This window comes from Balearica regulorum, chromosome 3 (genome assembly GCF_011004875.1).
Source record: "Balearica regulorum gibbericeps isolate bBalReg1 chromosome 3, bBalReg1.pri, whole genome shotgun sequence".
Classification (NCBI taxonomy): domain Eukaryota; kingdom Metazoa; phylum Chordata; class Aves; order Gruiformes; family Gruidae; genus Balearica; species Balearica regulorum.
This window is the reverse complement of record NC_046186.1, coordinates 125220082-125245185: the sequence shown is the minus strand read 5'-3', so window position 1 is coordinate 125245185 and position 25104 is coordinate 125220082. Positions and strand designations below refer to the sequence as shown.

Sequence of the window (25104 nt, the reverse complement as noted above, 5' to 3'; positions counted from 1 at the left end):
CCATGCAGTTTTCATATTACAATGTTTAAAATTCCTGGAGTTTTTCAGCTGTTTTACTGAATGTGTTTGGAGTTTTCTGTTAGTGGGTTTCCTGCTAGCAAGTATGTTTGCAGTACTTGTTGGGGGGGCGGAGAATCCACAAGGATATGTGTGCAACTACAACAAAGGCAATTGCAGCATATCTACAGTACTAGCAATAGCTCATCCGCAGTATTTCCTCTGTCCTAATAACTACCAGACTTTAGACAGTCAAACTGTGAAATTCATGCACCGTGTGCTAGAATAACTAGCTGCATAGACAATAATCTAATTGCGGAGTATGTTTTATAGGAAAGCAAAGTATAGAAGTACCTCAAGCAGGGTCATGTAATACTTGGTTGGAATTCAGCTGTTATGATTGGTGATTCACTTATGCAACCTTGGGAATTTCAATTCTGAGCTACTTTTGATCTTTTTATGTCTTGCAGCTTGATTTTGAAGGATCACTTTCACCAGTTATTGCGCCAAAGAAGGCTAGACCATCAGAAATAGGGTCAGATGAAGTAAGGAAAGGTTCTCTTTTACAAATACAAGGCAAGGGGGGTGGTGGGGGTGGTGGTGGTTTGGTTTATGGTGGTTTTTTGGGTTTGGTTTGGGGTTTTTGTTTTGTTTGAGGAGTTTGGGTATTTTTTTAAGGCAAACCCGAGGAAACACCCTTTCAGTATTGCATTTCATCTGAGCTCATCTGAGAACTTTTCTTCCCCCAAAGGCTTGTAATTTTGCCCTGTGCAGTGGCTGCATCATGTGACCTTGCTTGTCAGGGTTCTCGCTTCCAGAGAAATAGGTTAAACTGAGGAATGAATTTAATATGGATCACAGAGCAATCCTAGATAGTCTTCTGACAATGTCAGATATCTCCTAGATGCTTCATCCTTTTAAAATGAAGTTGCCTCGCTCTCGTGGCTACTCAGCACCTTTAGCCAAGTTAGGAGCATCAAATTCTAGACTTCACTGAATGCGCTGATTTTTTTTTCACCAAATTTAGTGGAGTGTTTAAGATTTCATTCACTGGGTTTTGCCTAGACAAGAATAGGAAGTTTTCACATGGTGAAACAGTAAAGTGGATGAGGTTTACTGTCATCCCATCATAAGAGGCTTACAAGCTGTGGTGGTCCAGTCGTGCTCTTAGCTTTTTGTGGGTTGAGAGCTCAGTGAGCCCATGGGGTTACGGTCTACGTGGAACAAAAGTCCACGTGCTGTGCCAGGGGGGTATGAAGAAGGCTGGGACCGCTAGGTCACTTGGTGAGGTCTCATGCACAGAATATTGGTGCAAGGAAGGTACTCTCAGCTTTCTTTTGTCTTGTTTTTTAAATATGAGGCTCTGATTCTTTTATGCACAGCAATGAGGGGGAAAAGGATGAAACTTAACAATTGAATCGCTCTGGCTTGCGGGGTTTGCGCAGCATGTTTACCATACAACAGTCACATTTGTGTTGGCTTATGGGGAAAAGCCTCCTCTGTAACAGTGCTTTGGAGTTCCCTTGCTGGAAGGCTATGTTCACCATGGAACCTCTGCCTCTTTCCTGTTTGTTTGGTCTAGGACTGGGAATATCTCCTGAGCTCTGATTACCATAGGAATTTTGAGTCTCATCCTGTGGCCAAAGCTTTGCGACTGGACCCTCTGGAAGTTTTGGCTCCGAAGGATGACTTTTCCCAGAGCCTTAGTTTGGATTCCTCAACCCTCCTTTTCACCCATATTCCTACAATTTTCTTTGTTCTTCATCTCATCTACGAGGAGCTCAAACTGAATAGTCTAATGGGAGAAGGAATTCGTTCACTTGTTGTCCTTCTGGTTCAGCTGGCCAGGTATGCCAAACTGCAGATCTTGTATGTGGCTATTTGCTATTTCTACCCCATTTTTTCTGTGGCTCTAGATTCTTCCCTAGTAACACCTACAATGGCTGGCTAAATGCTTCCTGGAAGTGGCATCCAGTGCCCAGTGCTGAAAAGGGTGGCCTGTCCTCTATTCTGTCATGCCAACGAGAAGCAAGGCTGAAATGAAAGACTGCGTGTTTTTTTGAGGCTGGCAGTTGTTATATGCAGCAGGGTCATCTGCTGGAATTTGGAGGAAGCTAGTGACAGTGCTCACGCCTTAGGTGGTGGCAGTGGTGGTGGTGTGGGACAAAGCAGAAAGACAGTTGAAGAGAAATGCACTGGGGGAAAATTAAACGTACAGATTGACAGCTTAGGGAATGGGCAGTGCCTATGAGTGGTCTTTAATTAAGAAAGTCAGAACTTCCCTCCTTATATCTAGTGCGTACACAAACATTAACAAAACTCAACAGAAAATGTCACAGAAATACAGGAAGGTGGAGTGGGTTTTTTTCTGCTCTGATGTGATTCACCTCTCTCTCATTCTAGGGACTTAAAACTTGATGCTTATATAGATTATTACTACAGAGACTATCCAGCCCTTGTAAAAACCTCCAGACAGACTTGCATAATCGATCAAGGTGAGTTTAAGGCTTTGCGAAGCTGGATATTCAGTGATAACGATGTATAAATTCTCTCTAATACTGAGCATGTTGGTAACTGTTCCTTTTAAAGCCGGTCAGGACTTAATCCCGATAAGCAAAACTGTGCTCCTAGTGCTGAGGTTGCTTTGTCCCTTTGTTTTTAATAGCCTCCTGAGAAGACTGGAGTAAAATTAGCATAGCGTAGTCATGAGCTGGTGCCTCCAGTCCAGTGCCTCATGGGACACTCCACAGAACAAGGACTTGGGAGGGAATGGTGGTTTTGGCTTGGCAAACTCCCAGCTCAGGCTGGCTGAGAAATCTTAGCAGACAACTGTGGAAATGCTGGGTAGTGAGATGTGCCTCTCCTGTGGAAAATATTGCTAGGCTGGCAGGCTGTCCATTTATAGTTCATAAAAACTAAATCAGAGCTAATCCCACAAGCCTTCAAGTTAAAATAAGGTCATATACTGTCTGTGCACCTGTTTAGTGTCCCACCAGCTGAGATTTGCTAGTCATGTAATAAACCCTACTGTTTCCCCTGGCCAAAAAAAAAAATTTTCCTAGATTGCTCAGGCTTTGCTGCTACTGTTGGTGGACAGGGAAGGCAAAGAGGTTATAGTTAGGTTGTCCTCTCACTTAAGCAATTTACTGTTGTTGAATTACAAGACTGTTCCAGTGAGACTTTTGAGAATTACTCTATACTTACTCCTTGCCACCATGGGCTGAGATAATTTTTGTTCTTGAGAGAGAGGTAGATGTCTCCAGTTTTCACTACTGTCTAGCCATAAACTTCCATCTTGACAGGAGAGAGATGTGACCTGTAATGTTTTTGGGGAAATACTGTATTTTTGTTGTTAAAAGGAGTACTCTAGGGCTTGCTTTGGGAATAGTGGAGAATTATTGTGCGTTTGCCATGAGCTCAGTGTCATTGCTGTTCATATGATTAAGTCCAAACAGGTTTCATGCACCATCCCTCATTTTTTTCTGCTGAGCCTCCAAGTATCTTTCAGTGGCTAAGTTCCTGTCTGAAGGGAGAAGGAGTGCAGCCTTATCCTTACTTACCAGGAATCTGTGAAAGGAGCAAACTGGTAGTACTGGTATGTACCTTAGTACAAAGGATACGTTTTATTCTGGCAGCATAGCGGCACTGTGGCCAGGGTTTGCCCCAGCTGCTTAATTTCCTGCAAGTGAAGCATCCCTAGTGGGAAGTCAAATAACAGAGGGTTTGATCGTACTATGTGGAGCAACAGGGGCACACTGGAGGGGTGTTGAGCCTGTGATAAATAATTCTGCTGTAGCTGTGCTCTTCGGAGACTTTGGCATCTCCAAGTGTTGCTGCTCCATACTAAGGAGACCTCATCTGTCTGTGTGAAATTCTCTTGAGTATCCCTACAATATAGTAAACCGTGCGGTGTAAAGGTCTCCACAGGGAGAGTCGTGTGCATTTAGCAGAGAGGAAATCCCTGTGAGTCTCCTCTTCTCTTTTATTACTTTGATATTTCTGAAGGGTGTGGATGGGTTTTAGCAGGTGGGAGGAGGTATTTGAGGTTGGGAAGGAGAGCTCGTGAGTGCAGAGTGAGTAGCCTATGCTTCACTGCTTATGTGTTTTTTTTTTTTGTGGTTTGCAGTAGTGGCATGTGCAAAGTAATAATGTAACTCAAAGTTAACTGTATTTTGTGAGTGAGAATTTCCCGGCTTTCTTCTTGAGCATGTATCAACATAAATATTTAGTCGCATGAGTAGTTAGAAGTGCTGATGTTATCTTCTGGTAAGCCTTGCTTGCTTATTCACAAAGCGTTTGTGGAGAAAACCTGCCGGTACAGGGTTTGAAGCAGAGATTTTGAGCCTGGGGTGGCTGAAGAGCAAAACAGGGAGGAGAGACTCTACGCTGACCCCCGAGCATCCAAGATCAGTTGCAGAGTCTCTGATATGAGCTGCCAGGAGTCAGCCTGTCCTCTGCTTCAGAGTGTGGAGGGTTGAAGCAGCAGCACTGAGACTGTTTAAAGTACTGATGTTTTTGCTTAGACTTTGCCTGGCTTGCCTATGCAGAGGTCGGATCTGGCATGTCCGCAGTGCTGCTTATTGGAAGATCTTCATGAAACACACAGCAGAATTTTACCTGCATGTGATTTTTGCCTTTGGCACGCCAGCTTGTCTGGCAGTATCGAAAAGTAAATAGGGTGATGGATGACTTTGATTTTGCTGGCTAGATAGCTGAAGTGGACCTCGCTTTAATGGGGAACAACTTTTCACTCAAAACCTCCAATAGTCAAGCTGTGGAGGAAACAGAGTGAAAAGTGGTATCTGTGGATGATGTATGTGTTTTGCAAGAGAAATTAAATAAAATGTGAGACATGGGAAAGATGACTAGGAACATGTTTTCCTGTTTAGCAGATCTTTCTCTTTTTTACCTTTGAAACAATTATTAGGGAAAATTCAATTAATTGTTTCAGGATTTATTTTTTTCCAAACTTCCAGATAGAAATCTAAAGCGTAAAAAGTTTGTTACTTGCTTCAGTTGTTTCAACCTCCTTTTACTAACGATGTTTTCTTAATTAACCTGTCCCACTGTTTAAGCTATTGAAGTTATTTTCTGCCTGTTTTGATAGCCAGTACACAATAGCTGCAGACTGAGTGACTTTGTATTATGGTGTCTCTTTCCTATCCAGAGTGTGGCTCTGTACATACTTGGCGATGAGAGCGCTGTATCTAACGAAGCCTCCCATTATTTGTACAAGATTACATCAGGTAATGATGCTTTGATGTCATCAGAGTGTCTCCCAGTGTCTTGTGTTTGTTATGTGCTGTCCTTTTGCTTGGAGAATGTGGGAGTAATGTGGCCTTGTCTTTCCTAGGACAACGAAAACAGCAAATAGAACAGGATGACAATCGGTACGGGATATTTGGTATTATTTTAAACTCTTGAGTTTTTGACTTTCTGCTGAGTTTTTTTACTAGCTTTTTTTGGCTGCTTCTTTATTCCCCTTTCTTTTACAGATGTAGTTTCAGACACAGCACATCTGTTTCCAGCCTGGCTGAAAAGTTAGTTATTTGGATGACTAATGTTGGTAAGAACAGCTTTTTTTCACTGTGCAACACGGTAACAATCCTAACTGTATTGTGCTTGCATAACATGAAATACATTTTATCTAGTTTCAATGAGAGTTTAATTCTTTTTTTCTCATCAATTTTAAGGTTTCACCTTAAGAGATCTGGAGTCTCTCCCCTTTGGTGTAGCTCTTCCTATTAGAGACGCGATATATTATTGCCGAGAGCAGCCTGCCTCAGACTGGCCAGAAGCGGTTTGTCTGTTGATTGGGCGCCAGGATCTGTCCAAACAGGCGTGTGAAGGGAACCTGCAAAAGGGTAAATCTGTGAGTATGGGCGTAAATGGATTTCACGATACTGGGGTTTGGGCAGAGCACTCTGTTCAGAAACTTCCAGGCCATTTCCTGATGCGCAGGGCATCAGAAGGTGCAGAATCCAAGATTGAGGGCAACATGGGATTTACATGCGTATGAGGGTTTCAGTATAAAAACCAGCATCTGGCACAGGAAAAGCAGATGCGTAGCTGTGGAAACTGTCAATATAAAACAGATTTCAAACTTAATTTAGGCATGGTGCACAAAAATTTTGCCAGCAGAGCTATTTGCCTCTGTGAGTCCTCCTCCTGTGTCAGAGGTGTTCAGGGAGGTTTTGGTACTCCGTCCAGAGACTCTGCCATCAAAACCGCAATGGCACAGGGAGAAGGAAACAGGCGTTCGTCAGTCTGGCTCCTTCTTGGGTTGGCATAGCCCACGCCTCCCTCTCTTCTGGAAGAAGATTTCTGAAATACATTGCTTTCTGAAATACTTTTTTTTTATATATATATTTTTTTTTTCACCTCAAAAAGGGTTTAACTATTTGTATCCTGAAGTAAATTGGAAAAAAGTGCAGTGTTTTTCTTCTAAACATTTTCTTCTGACTGTAGATGCTAGTGATTCCCACCGAGTTGTAGCTCACTTAGGTGTCTCTTGTTGAGGACACTCTGGAAGCCAAAACTCTTCTTGAGAACTGGCTAGTGACGTGCACAAAAGCACTTAATAGTAGCAGAGAGATTGTCTGTAGCCTTTTCAGAAGTCAGGAAGGGGGACTCAGTCTCAAGTACTTCTTGGTCGAGAACCTTTTTACTGTCTTAGCTTTGAAAGGGATATTAGAATTATTCTGACTTTTTATAACGGAGGCTTCATGACTAACCACGTATGAAAAAAGTTAATTTTTAAAAAATTTCGTTTCGCAGAAAAGTAAATTAACTACGTGTTCAAATCTGATGTCCCACCATTCATTAAAAATGCGCTTTATTTTCTGCTGGTGAAGCTTTGTTCAACTATAACAGTGCTGAATCTTAAAATGATGATAAATTTGATTTTATCACTTACTTTATAACAATGCCTCGAATATATGTTACCTTAAAAGGACAAAGTGATCTTCAAACACCAAATTGTTTGTCATTTCTCAGGAGGGCAGGGTGGAGTTTCCTGTTTCAAAACGGACGCTGGCTATATGGGTGGTGCAGTTATGTATTGAGATTTAACGCGTATTTATCAGAAGAAATTGGTTTTCATTCATCAGCTGTTAATTTGCTCGCACCCCTGGTGTCATGTGTTACCAGTGAGCCTCGGGAAGACCCTGAGTTCAATCTAGTCTGTGTGATTCTGTATCTTTCTGCTTGCTGAGATTCTGGGATATAGAACTGGAAAAAATGACCAGTTTAGAGAGAGGTGTGGGGTTTTTTTGCTCCTAGATTTATCCTATCAGTATTTGTCGTCACTTGCCTTGTTATTTTTTAAATTAATCTCTCATCTGCAAAAGATGGAAAAGAAAGAGGAATATACTGGCCCACCGTAGGGTAAATGTCCAAATTACTTTCTCAGATGGTAAGGAAACTGTATATTCTGTGGGAAAGCTTATTTCTGCAGAACTCTAAGAATAAAATGAACTGTGCTTCATGCAGAGTGACTGCCTTGTTTGGAGCAAGCGTAGGGCAAGCAGATTGTGGGCTTACTCTGTTGCATCCCAACCGGTGTTTTCCTTGCCATTCTTGGTGGTGGTCCTGCGCATCGCTTGTGCGATGTGAATAAATGGGAGGACAGAGTTGTAAAGGAGGATGTCATAAATCTTGCACGGAAAGAGGGCTTTTCCACAGTGCTTCTAAGCAATGAAATGCTTCAGTGTAGTTCTGGTGTGGAAGTTCAGAAAACGCTCTGGTACCGTGGTGAGACCCAAGCTGGCTGCCAGCAACAAGCATTTGGAATTTACTGCCATGCAGGCTGACTGTTTAGTTTAATGGATAGCTTGGTTTTTCCAAGGTGGTTGTAGGAGGGCATCCAAATTAAAGCCTTAGTTAATGAAAACGTGAATGATTAGAACAATAAAGCAGGTTCCCGAACAGAATATGCAGAACAGCAGCTCTGACTGGGTTGAGGGTCAGTGCTGGCGCTTCTAAAAGCAGGTTGTCACCAGAATATTGTGTCTGTTCCTTCCGGATTTTAACCTCTGTTTTAATATACATCAAAACGCTCATCTAGGTTTCTGTTTTTCACTGCTGAACTTTAAAAAAAACCCAACACATCTGTTTTTTCATAGTCGTCATAGATAATTGTGTAGGCAGGGAGGGGAAAGCCCTTTCCTACTACTGCTCTGAAACAAGAAATAGTTTTGAAAGGAAGGTAACTATTTCATATGTCACATCTTCAAGCTCCTGCTTGTCAGTCCTTGCTCAACAGCCTTTGCTACATCTTTGACATATTTGAGAAGTCATCTCCTCCTCTCTTGATAGTTATTTTGCACGCTTAGGTGTGCAAAAAATAGTTGATACAATGTTAAGAACTCGTGGCCCTCTAAATGAACGTAAGGAGTGGGTGAACGGTGGTGTGCGTGATTGCACAAATCTCAGTCTGTTCTATTTGCAGACCCAGCTCAGTGCAGGTAGTTGTGCTGAGGGCATCCAGGTTGTGGTGCTGGTATTTACTGGCTTTCTGAGAGTTAGCAATACCCCCGTGTGCTACTGGGAATGACTCCTCTCTTTTCTCTTTCCCTTGCAGTCTGTGGGCCCGGTGCTGTCCTCTGATATCCCCTCTGGAACCGAATCAGAAGAGGATGAGGATGGCATGAATGACATGAACGAGGAAGTGATGTCGCTAATATGGAGTGAGGATTTGAGAGTGCAGGAAGTACGCAGACTTCTTCAGAGTGCCCGTCCTGTACGTGTCAATGTAGTGCAGATGCCAGAAGCTAGTGACCATGAATACATTGAAGAGAAAGAAAACCGGTAAAAACTCTTTCCATTTCTAGCAATATTTCATTGGCATTTCACTCAGGTGAAAAAGTGTTTGAATGTTTTTGGTGGCTTAAAGTTAAGTATGTCTAACTAAACAGTGCAATCTATTTTAGTCTTAACTAAACATTAAAGTGGGCAGGCCCGAGTGAAGGACACACAGAAGAGGGTTGGATTTCATAATCCAAGTCTTTGGAGCTCAGCGTAAATCAAAACTCTGCTGTACTTGAGTCGGAGGCCTCTCTGGGTTGGAGCAGCATGTGGGAAAGATTGCTAGTTTGAACCCCAAGCAGCATGTTGAGATCCGTTAGGGTTTGAAAGCAGATTGTAGTGGGATTTTTCCACTGAAAAAGTATGAAATGTAAGCAGGGACCTGCTCCTTGGAGAAAATGCCTCTGTAAAGAACAAAGCGCCGTCCATCCCCCACCTAAAACTGGAGAGCCCTTTGTTCAGGGCTGCTCTTGGGTCTAAGCAAGGCTCTGGACCTAATGAATTCCACAGAAAGCAAATTCTCTGTCCCATCCCTCTCTTTTGAAACCTCCTGTTGGAGCCATTTTATGCCTAATGGCCTCACAATTGTCCCCGTTCTGCTGCTTTATTCACTCATTTTGGGGCTGTTAAAAGTATCTTTGAAAAACAAAAGAAAAAAGTAAACTTTGGAACATCGTTAACACGCAAAACACTCAACAGAAGTAGGAAGCTAAAGGAATGCATCAAATTCTTGTCTGACCCAACAAGCTGAGTAATCTAACAAGTCTAGAAAGTGTTTCCAGAGTAAATCGTAGAGAATTGTGGTCAGCATTCTTGGAAGCACATCATTAATTCTGTACACAGGTTTATTACTAGATGCGATCACTAGTCATAGCAAGATCCCATATGGCAATCAGCTTTGTTTTGCTTTCTCCTTTCACCCTGTTTCTGACATGGCTACGAAATTGTCCGTAGCACAGATTTCTTCAACTAGCGCCTAGTTTTAAGGGAAAGATAGAGACAAGTTTCAATGTGATGTCAGCTAAAGTATATTTTTGAGATTAATCTTGTGAGGATCAAAGATTTGGTTCAAAAGTTTAGCCTACTAAAAAAAAAAAAAAAAGGCAACATGCTATCTGATAGGCAGGAAAAAACAGTCTGTCCAGTGCCTGTTGTCTGTAGGTTCATTTTATATTATGTATTTGGAAAAATCTTCTGTCTCAAGCAACTGGCTGGTTTTTTCTGTCATCTCCCCAACAGGCTGTTACAGCTGTGCCAGCGAACCATGGCCCTACCTGTTGGACGAGGAATGTTCACTTTGTTCTCGTATCATCCTGTTCCAACGGAGCAGTTGCCCATCCCTAAGCTGAATCTAACTGGTACGTTGGTCAGAGTTTCTTTCAGTTGTTACCCCATTTCTTTCTGAACCTCTTGTAATTTTTCTAGCATCTTCTGTGTGTCTCTGCAAAGAGTTCCAAAGCTTAAGTGTGCTTTTTGTGAAGCAGTAGTTCTCTTTGTTTTGAATCTGTCACCTACTACTTTCTTGTTATTAGGCCAATGTTGCTGTCTAATACTGAGACCTTGTATCAGGTACGTTCTGAGAAGCAGAGAGAAGTAAAATACGTTGCCTAAGGGCACACAGCTCATCAGCTTTGGTGTCATACAGGACGCAGATACTGCAAAGTTCATACCGCTGGTTTGTCCGCTATGCTGTGCTTCTGCCTTCTGCCATGCCTGATAATAGCTAAGGCTGTCTTCGGATCAGAAGTGTTCCCTAGTGTCGGAATTTATTTGCTTGGCACCCTGCTGAGTTGAGAGCTGTTTCTGAAGCAGTTTGCGTTCACCTAATTGCTGTTAATGATTTTGTCATGGGCAGGCCGTGCTCCTCCTAGGAACACCACTGTCGATCTGAACAGTGGGAACATCGATGTGCCTCCGAACATGGCTTGCTGGGCCAGCTTTCACAACGGGGTAGCTGCCGGCCTGAAGATAGCACCTGCTTCGCAGATAGACTCTGCTTGGATTGTCTATAACAAGCCCAAAATCGCTGAACTAGCAAATGAATACGCGGGCTTCCTCATGGCTCTGGGTCTCAATGGGCATCTCACGAAACTGGCCACGCTCAATATACACGACTACCTAACAAAGGTGAGGCCTTCTTTCATAGGCAATGGAGAAAAGACATCTGCAGGACTTGAATTCCTTAAACAAAACAAGAAAGAAAAGTCAGCAGATCTCTTTGAAACACTGAATTGGAAGTTTCCTGGTGTGGGAGAATACCAGAGTTGCATCATTAATGTTAGTAGTGCAGGACTTCATTTCTGTTTAAGATTTTTCAGCAGTTTTATCACTAAGTCTTTCCATGTTGCACACAGCTCATCGGGATAGGTGAATGCTCTGAATTACTACTGCTCAATTTCTGTGAAAATGTTCTCATTAATCTTTGCATTAGAGGTAGACACTCAAGATTTTATGAACTTTGCATTAAAAGGCTGAAAATCATATGTGCTCTTGAAATCTCACCTTAAATTGTACGAGGCTGTGAATACGTAATTGCTTTCAAACTTAAACACCGGGAAATGATACGTGTGGCTTGGGGAGAGGGATTAATAAAGAACTACCAAGGAGATAGATTATATCGTTTTAAAGCAAAAACTTCAGTAGCTCTTCTTAGAGCAATCAAAATGTTTGGGTTTGGTTGTTTTTGGTTTTTTGTTTTTTTTTTTTTTTTTTGAAACTAAACATCTACATTATAACCATGCTTAGTATTTAATTGTGTGAGAATTTCTGCTTGGATTGAAAGCCTGCCTCTGCAGCAAGATCATACATTTGGGAAATACCTTTATACCCGTAACGGCTAGTCTTCATTTTCCTGAAGAGGTGGATCAAAAAAGTTTAGCTGCTATGTATATCTGAGAATGTGTGACTTGTATTAGATACTTGGACAAGTGTCTTTTCCTTTCCTGAACACGTCTGCTTTCTTTGATCGCTGGTATTTGTCTCCTTTCTCAGGGCCATGAGATGACAAGTATCGGACTGTTGCTTGGTGTTTCTGCTGCCAAGCTGGGCACGATGGATATGGCCATTACACGCCTCCTGAGCATCCACATACCTGCCCTCCTGCCACCAACTTCCACAGAGCTGGATGTCCCCCACAACGTGCAGGTGGCTGCCGTGATAGGAATAGGCCTCGTCTATCAGGGCACTGCTCACAGGCACACAGCCGAGGTTCTGCTGGCTGAAATAGGTAGGTGCTAACACTGGAAAAATGGTGGCAGATGTACAGTTAAAGGGAATGTTAAAATTCTCAGCTCCCTGGTGCGTTGTGCAAATCATTCTCATGTCATGACTGTCCCAGTCCACATCCCATTTTTCCAGTGTTCTGGAAATTTTGTCTGATGAGAGCTGGTCTGGGGTTGCCAGCTACTTGGTAAAAGGACTTGCGGTAACTACACGTTCCTCCTGACCTGGGTGGCGTATCTGCAGAGATCCTCACCCTCTATAGCTTTTGAGCAGATCTATTGCACGCTCTATACCCAACGCACCTGATGCTTCCCAGACACTTGTCTCTCATGTCTGTCCGTGAGGTGGCTGCCACTGTAGAATCCAGAGACAGAGACACTGGGTGGGGGAAAAATGCTTTCGTCTTGCAAGGACAGTCTTTTTGACTGATGAGATTGGTGGAAGTACAGCCATCATGTCCTAATTTCTCCTGTTCTGAATTTTGTTTAAGGCTTTCTAAACAGTAGTCTTTAAGAGCTGATTCAGAACAGTAAGTTATTGATCTGAATTGTGTCCTCATTCTGTGCGTAGTTCTTCTGATGTTATTTGTACAACTAAGTTCTTATTCGTGTTTATGTGTAACTTTAACTAAAGGAGACTGTATGGTTTATTAAACAGAGAACGGGATAAATCTGAAGGGTGAAATTGTATCTGTTATGTTTCTGGTAATTTGATATGTGCGGTCTTTTCGAGGAACAGCTTTTGAACTCTGCTGACAGCATTTGGAATAGGTTCAGAGGTCTTAAAGTATACACAATTGTAATGTGGCATTTTCACTGTTTCTCTGAACTCTGTATCCTTTGGCAACATATATTGCTTCTGGAGGGATTTACTGTTTGGTGATGAGTGGGTTAAGTGACAGGTTTTTTTAATTCCACTGAGAGCTTTGCTGACCTGCTTGAGAAGGAAAAAAATAATTTTTTTCTCATTTCAGTAGGAATGTAGTGCTTAATTGAACAGTGTCTATTTAGCTGGAGTTTTAAAAGACAAATTCCACTGTTTTGTTTTCTCCAGGCCGTCCCCCTGGACCAGAAATGGAGTATTGCACAGACAGAGAGTCCTATTCACTTGCATCTGGACTAGCCTTAGGCATGGTTTGCCTGGGGGTAAGTGCCTCTCCATTTCAGCTGCAAGTAGTAGAAGAATCGTCATATATTGGGCTTGGGTAATAAGAGCTCTTTCATTCTTGACTCCCAACTGCCTTTGGCCAAAAGCGTATTTTTTTTTCTCGTATAGGAAGGCACTTCCATTTTATTTCTTCTCCTCTTCGTTCCTTAGCACGGCAGTAATCTGATAGGCATGTCAGACCTCAATGTCCCTGAGCAGCTTTACCAGTACATGGTTGGGGGTCACAGGCGATTCCAAGCAGGAATGCACAGAGAGAAGCACAAGTCTCCCAGTTATCAAATCAAGGTATATGCTGATGATTATTTTTTTGCTCACTTAAGCTGAAAATAGCAATAGTTAGAAGTCTTGAGAGGTGTGTGTCTCTGCACCAAGTGACTTTGAAAGTGTATACGCATTGCTACAGGCTGTTACCTTCCTGGTCAATTGGTCTAAAAGTCTGCATTGTGTTTTCACAGGAAGGAGACACCATAAATGTGGACGTTACTTGTCCGGGTGCCACGCTTGCACTTGCTATGATCTACCTAAAGACCAACAACAGGTATTAACCTTGGAATTGCTCAGGTGTTTTGCAGCAACTTGTGATAGCAGTTTAAACTACCGTAATGTTGGTTCTGCTTTGTGTGGCTTACTCAGTTTTGTGCGCTGCTGAAATGTGACCTGGAAACCCTGTTCCTTTACTGTGCTCTGCAGATCCATTGCTGACTGGCTTCAAGCTCCAGATACCATGTATTTGCTGGACTTTGTAAAACCAGAGTTCCTTTTATTGAGGGTAAGAATTGCTTTTGTTTCATTTCTCAGTCTATTTGACAATACAAATTTTTCGTGGTTTTTTTTTTTTTTTAATTTTTATCCAGCCCACGTGCCTATTGTGTAGAATCCCTTAGATAGCTGGTAACCCTGTTGCTTGCCAGCCAAACTCATACCTTCAAACAATTTCTGCTTGTAGTAAAGTAATTTGCTTGTCATGCAGCTCTAGAGACAGAATTTATTGAGAAACATTTGAATGATACATTTTATGTGGAATGTTAAATAAATGTTTAGGTAAATTTTTCTAGCCTTTCCCAAATTAGTTTCACAGATAAAAAATTAAGTTAGGCCTCAGCATCTGTTATAAGTACCTAGTGAATTTTCATCTCAGTTTACCACCTAAAGATAGTGACCTTGCAAGGGTTTATTCTGTGGTTCTTTTTTCTGCAAGCAGAATTTGCATCTCTTAAAAGCTGTTTTGTCACTTCTGCTCTGAAGGCTGCGAAGCAGTGGGGAAGCTGCTAGTGGGTAGCTGGATTGTCCATGTTTCTCGATGCAGTTACTACACGAAAAAAATACCATTGATGTTTGTGTAGGTTGTGGGGTTTTGTTGTTGCTGTTCCTTACATTTTGGCTTTCTCACTTTTTTTTTTAAGACCTTGGCTCGATGCCTCATTTTGTGGGACGACATCTTGCCCAATTCCAAGTGGGTTAATAGCAACGTGCCTCAAGTAGGTGTTTACATTTAATGTGCTTACTTCCCAATTTTACATCTCACCGGATTGTTCTGCATGCAAACATTTCTGTCGTCACGTGAGCTACACAAGAAAATAGATGTTAATCATGTTCACGTGACGGAGATGATTGTTACATTGGATTCCCGGACCGTTGTGTGAGCACTGGGAACTCCCATCCTATCATGCTAGAGAGGAGAGGATTGTGGAGGAGTGCAGCTCTTCATAAAGACATAAAATGGTGCCAGAGAGAGAAAAGGATTAAACTTCCTCCACATTGACCAAGCAAGAAGCCAGGTGCAAAATTGCTGTAAGGAGGTTTCAGTTGAGCATTGCAAGTAACTTAAATATCCATCAGGAATACAGGATGCTGGTGGACCACATTAGCCTCTTGAGGGCTCATCCTGTTCTGTTTTCTCTCCTATTTGAGTACATGCAGTAACATTATGCTTCTGGCACAGTCTTGCCATTGTTTTGGAAATCTTTTAAGGGAGCAGATCCAGGAGCATTGAAAGGTGTCCCTTTTGGATCAGAAATATAAGGGAGCAATAGCATGTGGAGGAAAAAACAGCTCTTATATGCCTGTGCAACAGACCTGTTTTGTATCGCTTATGAACCCTCAATGCCCAGAGTTTCAGTTAATTAATTGTTTTCCCCCTGGATTAATTTTTCTGTCTCTTCTGCTTTTCATAGATCATAAGAGAGAACAGTATATCTCTTCAAGCAACAGAGCTGCCTTCATCTGAAGACCTGAGTTTAGAAACACTGGCGTAAGTAACATGCAAAAAATAGGAGTTTGTGATGCGTATTCAGATGAGGAAAAAAGAAATATTTAGTCATTTCCTGTTTATGTTGCTTATTAGGCAAGCTCATGTCTACATCATTGCTGGAGCGTGTTTGTCACTGGGATTTCGATTTGCTGGTTCAGAAAATCTGGCAGCATTTAAGTGCTTGGTATGAGGTTTTTATTTTTTCCCTTCAATTTCCATGGGGCTGTAACGTATCTTTTTGTATCTATATTTAGTGTGTATTTCTTTTCTTTCCAGTACAAATATGCAACAGATTTCCTGAAGTGTTTGTCAGCACCGACAGCTTCAATAGTAAGTTCTTTCTCGTTTTCTCTCAATGAAAAGGAGGCTTTGTTGTGTAACGCACTTTGATAACCCTCACCAAAACCCTAATGGAAACAAAACCATCCCTTTTACTTTTCTATATTACAGACTGTTTATAGAATGTGGCAGGGCTGTGAATCATTTTTGTGAAGGACTTTGCTGGTTCTCCGCTCTCCCTCTTTCTGTGGAATGTGGTTTTCAAACCCTGGGGTAGAAAGCGGCGTATTAGACCGACCAGAAGCGTGCGTTTGACCACAGAAGTGTAATAATGCCTTCCCTGTTCTGCTTGAAGACAGGTCACTATAATCTTGAAACATGCTTGAGCGTCTTGCTGCTGTCTCTTGCGATGGTGATGGCTGGCTCCGGAAACCTGAAAGTCCTTCAGCTTTGCCGTTTCATGCACAAGAAGACGGGTGGAGAGATGAACTACGGGTTCCACCTGGCTCACCACATGGCTTTGGGGCTCCTCTTTCTGGGAGGAGGAAGGTAACTTGCTGTTTCCGAAGGCAGGTTTTCTTTCTTCTCTTGCCTCTCCTGCAAAAGCTGTAGCAGTGTGCAGTTTACTTGATTTTCTTTTTTTTTTTTTTTAATAACATACGGCTGCATAAAGACATCTTCTATTGCAAGTGAAAGTCCTGTTGTCTTTTAGATACTGTGTTACTCAAATGCCATGGGAATGTTTCTGGCTTGTGTTTATTTTGACTGCTATAGGAAGACATTTGTAAATTCTTTGCCTGTATACACTTTCCTTCCCTGGGACACCAAAATATTTTGAACATCTGTGCTAGTGGCCAGTGTTTGTTAGCATGGAAACTAACAAATAATATTTTTCTACAGATACTCACTGAGCACTTCAAATTCTTCCATTGCTGCTCTCCTTTGTGCTCTGTACCCTCACTTCCCTGTTCACAGCACGGACAATCGGTAAGGGTTTGCTAGAGTTCCTATTTCCTTAAGCTAAATCATCTTACAAAAAAGGTTCTCTAGAGGTAAATGATCTAGAATTTTTACCTAGGTGCTCTGTAAATAAGTTCTTGGAGGTTTCCCCCCCAAAAAAAAAAAAAAAGTGAAAATACAAGGTGATGGTAGTGATCTTTAACCAGTGAGGACATGCAAGCAGGTATCCTGAGGATCTGCGCTGTGCTCCTGTGACTTGACTGTTCCAGTTTGCTCACCTGAAAAGATTTTCATGCAAGATCTGCCCGTTTATGACTCTTAGTGAGTTTTAGTTAAGATTCATTAAGTCCTCTTCTGTTAGCTAATGTATACGTGTTAAAAAAAAACAAAAACAAAAACAACCAACCAACCAAAAAAAACCGCAAAAGCCTACTACACTACTACAAATTTCTCTTTAATCAACAGCTGTATTTGGTTATTGAGCTGTGTGTAGTTTGGGGATTATTCCCTGCCTTGCACAGTGCTGAATTCTTTATTCCCACGCACAGGTACCACCTTCAGGCTTTGCGTCACTTGTACGTGCTGGCGGCAGAACCAAGGCTCTTAACGCCCGTTGACGTGGATTCGAACACTCCTTGTTACGCGCTGATAGAGGTTACATACAAGGTAATGTCTCTGGGAGGCAGTAAGGAGTGAAGGCCCTTGAGAAGGTGTGGGAGACAACCGAAGACTCTGATATACCAAAGGCATGCTATTTTCATTGTTGTGGCCGGCAGCCTTGGGTTTGTTTTCAAGCTGTGGTGGAGACGAGCCAAATTCTACACGAATAATTGAAGGGCTGTCCTCAGCCCACTCACACCTTGCATGTGCTTTGATGTCACCTTGAGAGCAGAATAGAGGGCAAGTAAAAGGCACCACAAAGTCTTCAAACAGTCAAGTGTGTAATGACTGACCCAGGGTCATAGCTCTCCTTCTAAAGAGGAAGGACTTTCAAAGGCACAGAGGTGGTTGGAACCATCTGTGGTTTTAAAAACCTTCTCTTAATTCTGCTGGAACGGGCAGCTTGGTGTTTCTCCTTGGCGCTCGCCTTCTGTATCTTTTGGCAAAGAGCCCTTTCTGCAGGGTTTATTTCGTACAGGCTTATGAGAGACGGGTGGTGTTCGTGAAAGGACTAAAGAAAGGGTTCTTGGGATTTGAGGTGCAGCATGGATCCCTTGGGGCTCTAGCAAAGAGTTCTGCATGTTCATAATATAGTTTACTTCTCAACTCTTCAGATTTCAGTGGAAGTGTGCCTGACTTGCACGATTTTATGTGTGGATCCATCCATGGGAAATATACCTTTTAATTTAGGCTTATGTTTCCTGACATTAAAGGCAATGCTAAGTCATGTATTTACTCAGAACTCAGGAAGAGAAACTCACTGATCTCTGCCAATGGAGTTGTTGTAAATGAGATGCCCGTTTGCTTGCTTTTCACACGAAAGTGAGCTTTACTAATGTGTGAATACTGGTGGTATTTTAAAGGGCACGCAATGGTACGCAGAAGCCACTGAGGAACTGATGGCACCCACGCTCCTTCCAGAGCTTCATTTACTGAAGCAGGTAAAGGAAGTCTCCATTTTAATGAGGAATTTAATCACCTGGTTTTTGTGTCACAAACAGTGCAAGAGCAGAGGCTTAATGACTTTTCTTTGATTCCCTGTCCAACCTTAGCCAGACTCTGGATGACACTGTCCTGTAGTAATGGCTACAAAGACAATTCTGTCGCTATGGAGCACATATGCTAAATTATGGCACGTGCTTCTCTTCGGTCTTGATCATAGTGCTCTCAAGATCTGGTATAGCAGGCAGTTCCCTGTGCCAGAAAGACTCACTGTAGGAGGGACAAAGCTAGGTGCTCTTCCTTCTGGGTTTTCGGGGTGGGTAGCGCCATAAAAGGGCCCGTGTCCTTGTAAGGGCCCAGAAGGAACTGTAGACTTATGTAGAAAACTCTTAATTTTAAGATTCTGGTTATATCTAATAATAAAAATGCTTACATTGACAGATCAGAGTGAAGGGACCACGGTACTGGGAATTATTAATAGATTTAAGCAAGGGGACGAATCATCTCAAGTAAGTATTCTTCATAATGCTTAACTGAATAATGACCTTGTAGTAATATTTTTTTCAATTTATTTTTTTTTTAAAACCTCCTGTACTTGTAACACCTACGGTTTGGAAAGAAGTCTGGTTTTGATCGGTTCACTGTTGTGCATTTGACAGCACTTTAGGGTGAAGAAAGAAACTGCGTAGTTGGTTTCGCCTATTGATGTGAATAATTCATGCAAAAACAGGGCAGGGGAAAACCTGATATTAAAAACCGCAGATATTGGCAGCGGGATTGAGCAGTACCAGAAACCATCTTAAACTCATGGTTTTAGTTTAGTTTTGAGTTGATGTGATGTCATGTTTCCCAGACTGTTGATACAGTAGTTAGCTAACTGTTACTGCTTTGTGAAATACTATTTTTCTCATGTTACGTGAAGTATACAAAGTACTGCTTACTGCATTTTAACTTTCTGTCGGGCAACTGTGAAAAACAGAAATCTTACCGGAATACAGTATCTGTGGGTAAAATCATTCTCATTTTTGCGCTTAACAGCCTACAGCATAACTTGCTGCTGTGAGTAGTATAGAAGCAGCCAGCTGCATCTTTCATCAGTGACATGGGTTTTTTTTCTAGTTACTTTAAAGGCCACGATTGAGATTATATTAGCCACTGCAATGCAGCATCTATCGGTCCGTGCCTTTAAAGATAACAAGCAGGACTGCCGAGTCCTCCAGATCAGGAGCGTGTACTGACTCATCTGCTGGCAGAAGCCAGCTTTGTCCTTCTGGGTTGAGCTTTTACCACACTTGAGCACTTGTTTGCCTGAAAGAGCCTTCCTGTGCCACCACAGCAGAAACCAGCGTGGGTGACTGGGGAACTTGCTCCAGATGCTTTGAATCTGTCAGCTCTCGTGTCACATCGCTCATCATATTGTCTTGTCCCCAGCCCTTTTTAAAATGGTAGCGACCTGGCTGGCAGCGTTTTGGAGATAAATGCACGTGTGAGAAATAATTTTCCCTATATTGCTACACATGAATTGCTGCTGTATTGTTATGCTAAGCACTTAGTTTCAATACAGATAACTTAGTTATTTTAAGGATGCCCAGTGCCTACAGTTAATGGTGCAACTGATACTCTGAGTCAGGTAAACATGCAGCTGCTTTGCAATAAAGTAACTGCACGCTTCTATTTGTAGGCTCGGTCAGGAATAGTGGGGTTTTATTGGGTGTTTTCCATGGAGAAAGGACCATCACAGCATGCTTTTAAAGCTGGATACCAACTTGCGTGGTCTTCCTTGGTGCTGGGAGCTCATCCTCGAAGAGTCTTAACAAGAACCTGCAATGGCTTCAGGAAGTTATATTTCTGTAGGGCTCATCCCTTTTTCATCACCGTTGCCTGCCATCACGTCACTGTTTGATAGCAGCCTGCCCTGAAGATACCAAGGCTTCTATATCTCTGCAAGTGGGGCGGGGTTTAAATAATTAGGACAAAGCCTAAACGGGGATATAGCCGTATATGAGCTGTTGGAGCTGACGTTTCCTTTGCAGGTCTGCCTCATCGTGGATGCGTATCAATTTAAAGTAAGCACCGTTGTTGTTATTTCAGGTCAATTCTTTCAAAGGGTGGCGTCTTGTACGTGAAGCTGAGAGCTGGGCAGCTCTCCTACAAGGAGGACCCGATGGGCTGGCGCAGTCTCTTGGCACAGACTGTTACTCACAGAAACTCTGAAGCTCGGGCGTTCAAGGTATCGCTCCTAAGCTGTTTTCCTGCCAGGAATACTGCCTCCAGGAAGGCTGAGGGAAGCACAGCAGGTCATGCCGTGTTAGTTATTTCCAGCACCTGGCTCTGCCACATGGTTATGAGTACTGAAGTTACTTGCTTTGCTTGAGGGAAAGGAAGTCTGGTGGCTTTCAGAGGGCATGTGATGAGCTTAAACTAAGAGCAGCTATGTGAATGTACGTTTCTCGTGGGCAGACAGAAGCGTTGGACATGTTTTGCCCGTGATGTGCTTCGTGGAGGTTACGGTCTTCTCACTTGCATGCTGGGAAAGGAAGGGTTGGGGATAAACTGCTACTACATTTGTGCAGTAAAATCAAAAAGTTCATTTTAAGACTCTGTTTTAATTTTTTTTAATTTTTTTTTTAGCCAGAAGCAATTTCAGCTTTTACTTCTGATCCTGCTCTGTTTTCATTCGCTGATTATTTTTGCAAACCAACTGTGAACATGGGCCAGGTATGATGCCTAGGTGTGGACTAGCGTGGTTTTTTGCTTGCATGAATAAAAGGTGGGAAAATCGCACGTTAAACTGAGGAACAGAATTCAACCCTTCAAGCAGGGGGGGAACAGGGAATGTTCTAAGGGATGTTTCGGAATATGAAGGTGTAAAACAGTGTTGACTCTGTGGTTTTTGGGTTGTTTGGGTTTTTTTCTTTTTGGTTCCATCACAGTTGCTGCTAGTTGTCTACCCCAGTTTGTATTCATCGGGGAATGTGTTTAACAAACACCGAGGGCCCTGTTCAGTGTCCTGAAGCATTTAAGTGAAGTCACTGCGGAAGGGTTAGGGTGTTTTGCACTGTATTTCTCTGCACAAAATGACTTAGGGGAGGGAGTAAAATACAGCCACATTATGCTGAGTTTTAATAAGCCCAAGAATGAAAGCAAGCTGTGTAGCACTGCTAGCTATCGCTAATTTATGTAATGTCAGTGCACGGGTTAACTTTAATGGAAGGAAATGTGAGCAAGGCAAGAACCTGAAACAAATTGTATCTAGCATGTGTGCTTTGTTAAACATGTGTCTTTTATCAGAAACAGGAAATCCTGGATCTTTTCTCCTCGATTCTGTATGAGTGTGTTACCCAAGAAAATCCAGAGATGCTGCCCACGTACATAGCAATAGATCAGGTGGAGTAAATGCTTTTTTTTTTTCTTTGTTAAAGCTATGCTGTGGCAGAAGAGCATTGTTCATTGCCTGTGATTTTTTTTTGTAGAAGAGAGAAGGGGAGAAGGGGAGATGTATTAGGGAGCTTACAGGGAGATAACAGAGATTTTTAAAGCAAGTTGGAAAATAGTCCAAGTTAATGAGAACTATAATTACACAGAAGCATTAGCTGGCAGTTTTTCTCAGTAGGTGCTCAGAAGGGCAGCCCTTGGCAAGGGGGGGTAGGATTATTTACTTAATGTTTGGCAGTAACATTTCTTTCCTCCTCCAGTTCACGTTCTCACAGTCACTTTGTATTTCCCCTCTGCCAGGCTGTGAGGAGATTAGAAAGAAGAGAAATGTCCGAGACGTTTGAGCTGTGGCAGATAAAGCTGGTGTTAGAATTTTTCAGTTCCAGAAGTCACCAGGAGAGGATGAGCAGGAATCCAAACCGAGGACTCTTCATGAACTCGGAATTTCTGCCTGTGATGAAGTGCACTATCGATAACACGTTGGATCAGTGGCTTCAAGGTACAGAGGAGATAACTTTCATCCTACAGCTACAATCGCAGTTCAGCATTCTTGTCATCTTACTGAGCCGTGTTGACTTTTGCCTCAAAAATACTGAGCAGTGATAACTGAAGGGAAGACGCTTGTATCTTGGGATAAAACAACTCGTTTTCAGTTCAGTGGGAAACAGTCACTGAAGAATTATGTTTGACTACCTTGGTGGGAAGTTTAGTTAGCGTGGCTGGTTATGTTTCCCAGAGAGAATGCTTTCCCAATACCGCACTGGGAGAATTTCCTAGGAGCGAAAGCGAGGGCTGGCCACAGCAGAGAACAGGGTGTAGGGTGGCCACAGCAGAACGAAGGCAGCTTGCGAACAAACCCCTAGCCCGTCTCTGTGGGGAGATGGAGACTCTTTTGAGCAGGCTTTTTCTGTCAAAATACTGCTGTCTTACCTTTTGTTTCCTCCCGCAAATGCTCCCTAAATTTCATCAACCTGTCTTGTCTCTTACAGCTGGAGGGGATGTGTCTCTACATTCCTACCTAAGCGGGCAGCCCACCGAGGAATCTCAGCTGAGCATGCTGGCTTGCTTCCTTATTTACCACTCCGTCCCCACGCCAAGTCAGCTGGCGGCTGGAGGCTTGGAAGGTAAGGCCGGAGTGCCAGACAGCGCTCGGAACTTGCACAGCGCGCGCCCCGGCGTTTGGCCTTGCGTACTGAAAGCAGTATATCCTGTGAATTACGTGACAGAGTGCGTTTCCTCGATTTCTGGTCTTTTGTTAATTGTCTTGAACTGGACATAAAAGGTAGAGACTTTATGCAGGACTAAAGAAAATGGAATTAGCCTGTATTAAAAACAAACAAACAAAAAGTCTTGGCTTTTTCCTGACCTACAAGCAGCAGGAGCGGATAAGACAGGCTGTAATGGGGAAAATGTTCTTTTTGTTGGGCTAGCCATATCCTAAACATCCTTTAAATCTCTTTCCTATAAGTACCTAGTCAGAGCGATCACCTGCTCTCCTAGATTTCCAGCAGTAATCCTATTTGGGATCCAGGGAAATTCTGGCACTTGCACTTTTCTCAGCCCAACCTGGGGATATACCAGCCCGCCTCCGCTTGCCTGGGCTTTCTCAGATTTCAAAAGAAACACAGCTGGACTTCAATTTGGGGAACTCTCTGGCTTGCTTAGGGGTGTGACATGAATGTTACCGCCTCAGAGGGGAGAGGAGCCTGTTGCTGAAGGCTTCCCGGGGGCCGCAGCCCCTGCCTGGAGTCCCGCACAAGCTCAGCTCGTCTTGGATGTTTTCCGGTCAGGTGCCTGGGCATCTGTCCGGGTGAAGAGGCCTTTATGGAAATCCTGGTTCTCTGTGTCCTCGCTACCTGTTACACGCCTCTCTTCTGGGAGTTCCTGCCATGTTAGTTGCATTTGGGATTTCTTAACATTCTAGTATAAAAATTACCTTTTAAAGCAGTGTTGCAGTGAAATGAATAGCGGTGAGCATGTCTCCAGAGATGCACCGTGAGCGCTGGCAGGCTCTCCTCCCTCCACAGGCAGTTCTTTTATTGGGCAAATGTTCCACCCGTACGTGCTCATTTTCTTTCTTTCATCTATTTAGGAATCACAAACTTCTCCGAGTTGCTCTTGAAGTTCAAGCAGTTGAATATGCCAGTTCGTGCGTTGCTAAGGCTCGCTCCTCTCCTGCTTAGAAATCCACAGTCCATGGTGCTGTAGGTCTGCGGCATTCGTTCCGCGTGCGGTTACCGAATGACGGAGCCAGCTCTGTGGTGTTTCATGCTTTTCAAAGACATACAGGTAAAATGTACTCGATTTTGTAACTTCTCAGACAACATCAACTTCAAGCTTGTCCCCGGATGTGGTGACTACGACCAGGAGTTATTTATAAATTGTTACAATGGATAAAAAAAAAGAAATTGTAAAACTGAACTAATAATAAATTTACTTTTGTAACTAAGGATTGTTTACAAATATGTCTTTGTGGTGAATTCTGAAAAGAGTTTACAAATATGTCTTTGTGGTGAATTCTGAGAAGACCTTGGCTGGAAACCTTGCAATTTCCTTGCTTTTTATAACTTCTGTGATTCTGATGTACCTCGCTTCCAAGAGGTGCTGTAGATTGTAGGAGGTGGGCAGCCCCCAAGACACCAAACTTTCCTGTCCAGCCTGAGAGCCAAGAGGAGAAGCAAGAACACCACCTGGCATGCCGCTCACACCGCGCCAAGCACGCTTCCTAAGAACTGGCGTGATCTTTCGGTCTCATTCATGCAATATTTTTATTTATTTTGTCTAATAAAGCTACTGCATCTCTCTCCAGCTATGCTTATAGACGCTCTGTAAGTATAAATTGCTCTGCTCTGCCTCACCCACAATATACTCACTACTGCACTGTTTACATCTTTTTTTTTTTTCTTTTCTAATCTTTGTTCTGCAATTAGTCAGTGGCTGCTGAGAAAACACCTGCCTTCACTGTGTTACGTTATGTCTGGGCAAGAACTGAAACTGCTTACAGACAATTTAAATAATTGGGCATTCGTTTGTGTTTCCTTCATCTCTGCTACGATGCTTTATCTTTTTTCCCCAGAGCACTGAACTTGGCCCGTGGCTGGTTCCGTGTTTGTTCTGGGCAGGCCAGGCACGTAATTTTTCAGAAAACTGAGATGCTCCAATAAGAGCAGCCAGAGCTTGAACGATTTCTACTGGAAAAGCAGCCAGAGCCAAGCTGTTGGACTCTGCTTTTTCCAAAGTTTCAAATTCGATCTGATTCTGTGGGACTCGTGCTGATCTGAACCCTCAACTAGGGGAACCAAAGGATTTTAGGGAAGGGACAAATGGACTGAGGAAGAAAAGAGTGATTATGAAGAAAGCAGAAGTAGAAACATTTTACAAACCTT

At 42.8% G+C, this 25104-nt stretch overlaps 1 protein-coding gene across 2 annotated transcripts in view; it reads left to right on the top strand.

Moving 5' to 3' along the window:
• ANAPC1 (anaphase promoting complex subunit 1) overlaps positions 1-24167 on the top strand; it is a 34116-nt gene extending 9949 nt beyond the window's left edge. For both annotated transcript variants that reach the window (XM_075749943.1, XM_075749944.1), the window contains exons 17-47: positions 468-542; positions 1580-1845; positions 2401-2492; positions 3444-3592; positions 5165-5243; positions 5351-5387; positions 5493-5563; positions 5691-5869; positions 8579-8805; positions 10042-10160; positions 10658-10929; positions 11794-12028; positions 13078-13169; positions 13342-13476; positions 13647-13729; positions 13882-13960; positions 14595-14669; positions 15366-15442; positions 15536-15626; positions 15719-15772; positions 16077-16270; positions 16622-16708; positions 17230-17347; positions 18205-18282; positions 18725-18792; positions 20375-20513; positions 20915-21001; positions 21575-21670; positions 22019-22217; positions 22708-22842; positions 23811-24167. In XM_075749943.1, coding sequence (XP_075606058.1) covers positions 468-542; positions 1580-1845; positions 2401-2492; positions 3444-3592; positions 5165-5243; positions 5351-5387; positions 5493-5563; positions 5691-5869; positions 8579-8805; positions 10042-10160; positions 10658-10929; positions 11794-12028; positions 13078-13169; positions 13342-13476; positions 13647-13729; positions 13882-13960; positions 14595-14669; positions 15366-15442; positions 15536-15626; positions 15719-15772; positions 16077-16270; positions 16622-16708; positions 17230-17347; positions 18205-18282; positions 18725-18792; positions 20375-20513; positions 20915-21001; positions 21575-21670; positions 22019-22217; positions 22708-22842; positions 23811-23926 — 3804 coding nt within the window. In that variant the 3' untranslated portion in view covers positions 23927-24167. The remainder of the gene's footprint in view (positions 1-467; positions 543-1579; positions 1846-2400; positions 2493-3443; positions 3593-5164; positions 5244-5350; positions 5388-5492; positions 5564-5690; positions 5870-8578; positions 8806-10041; positions 10161-10657; positions 10930-11793; positions 12029-13077; positions 13170-13341; positions 13477-13646; positions 13730-13881; positions 13961-14594; positions 14670-15365; positions 15443-15535; positions 15627-15718; positions 15773-16076; positions 16271-16621; positions 16709-17229; positions 17348-18204; positions 18283-18724; positions 18793-20374; positions 20514-20914; positions 21002-21574; positions 21671-22018; positions 22218-22707; positions 22843-23810) is intronic.
• The last annotated feature ends 937 nt before the right edge of the window (positions 24168-25104 follow it).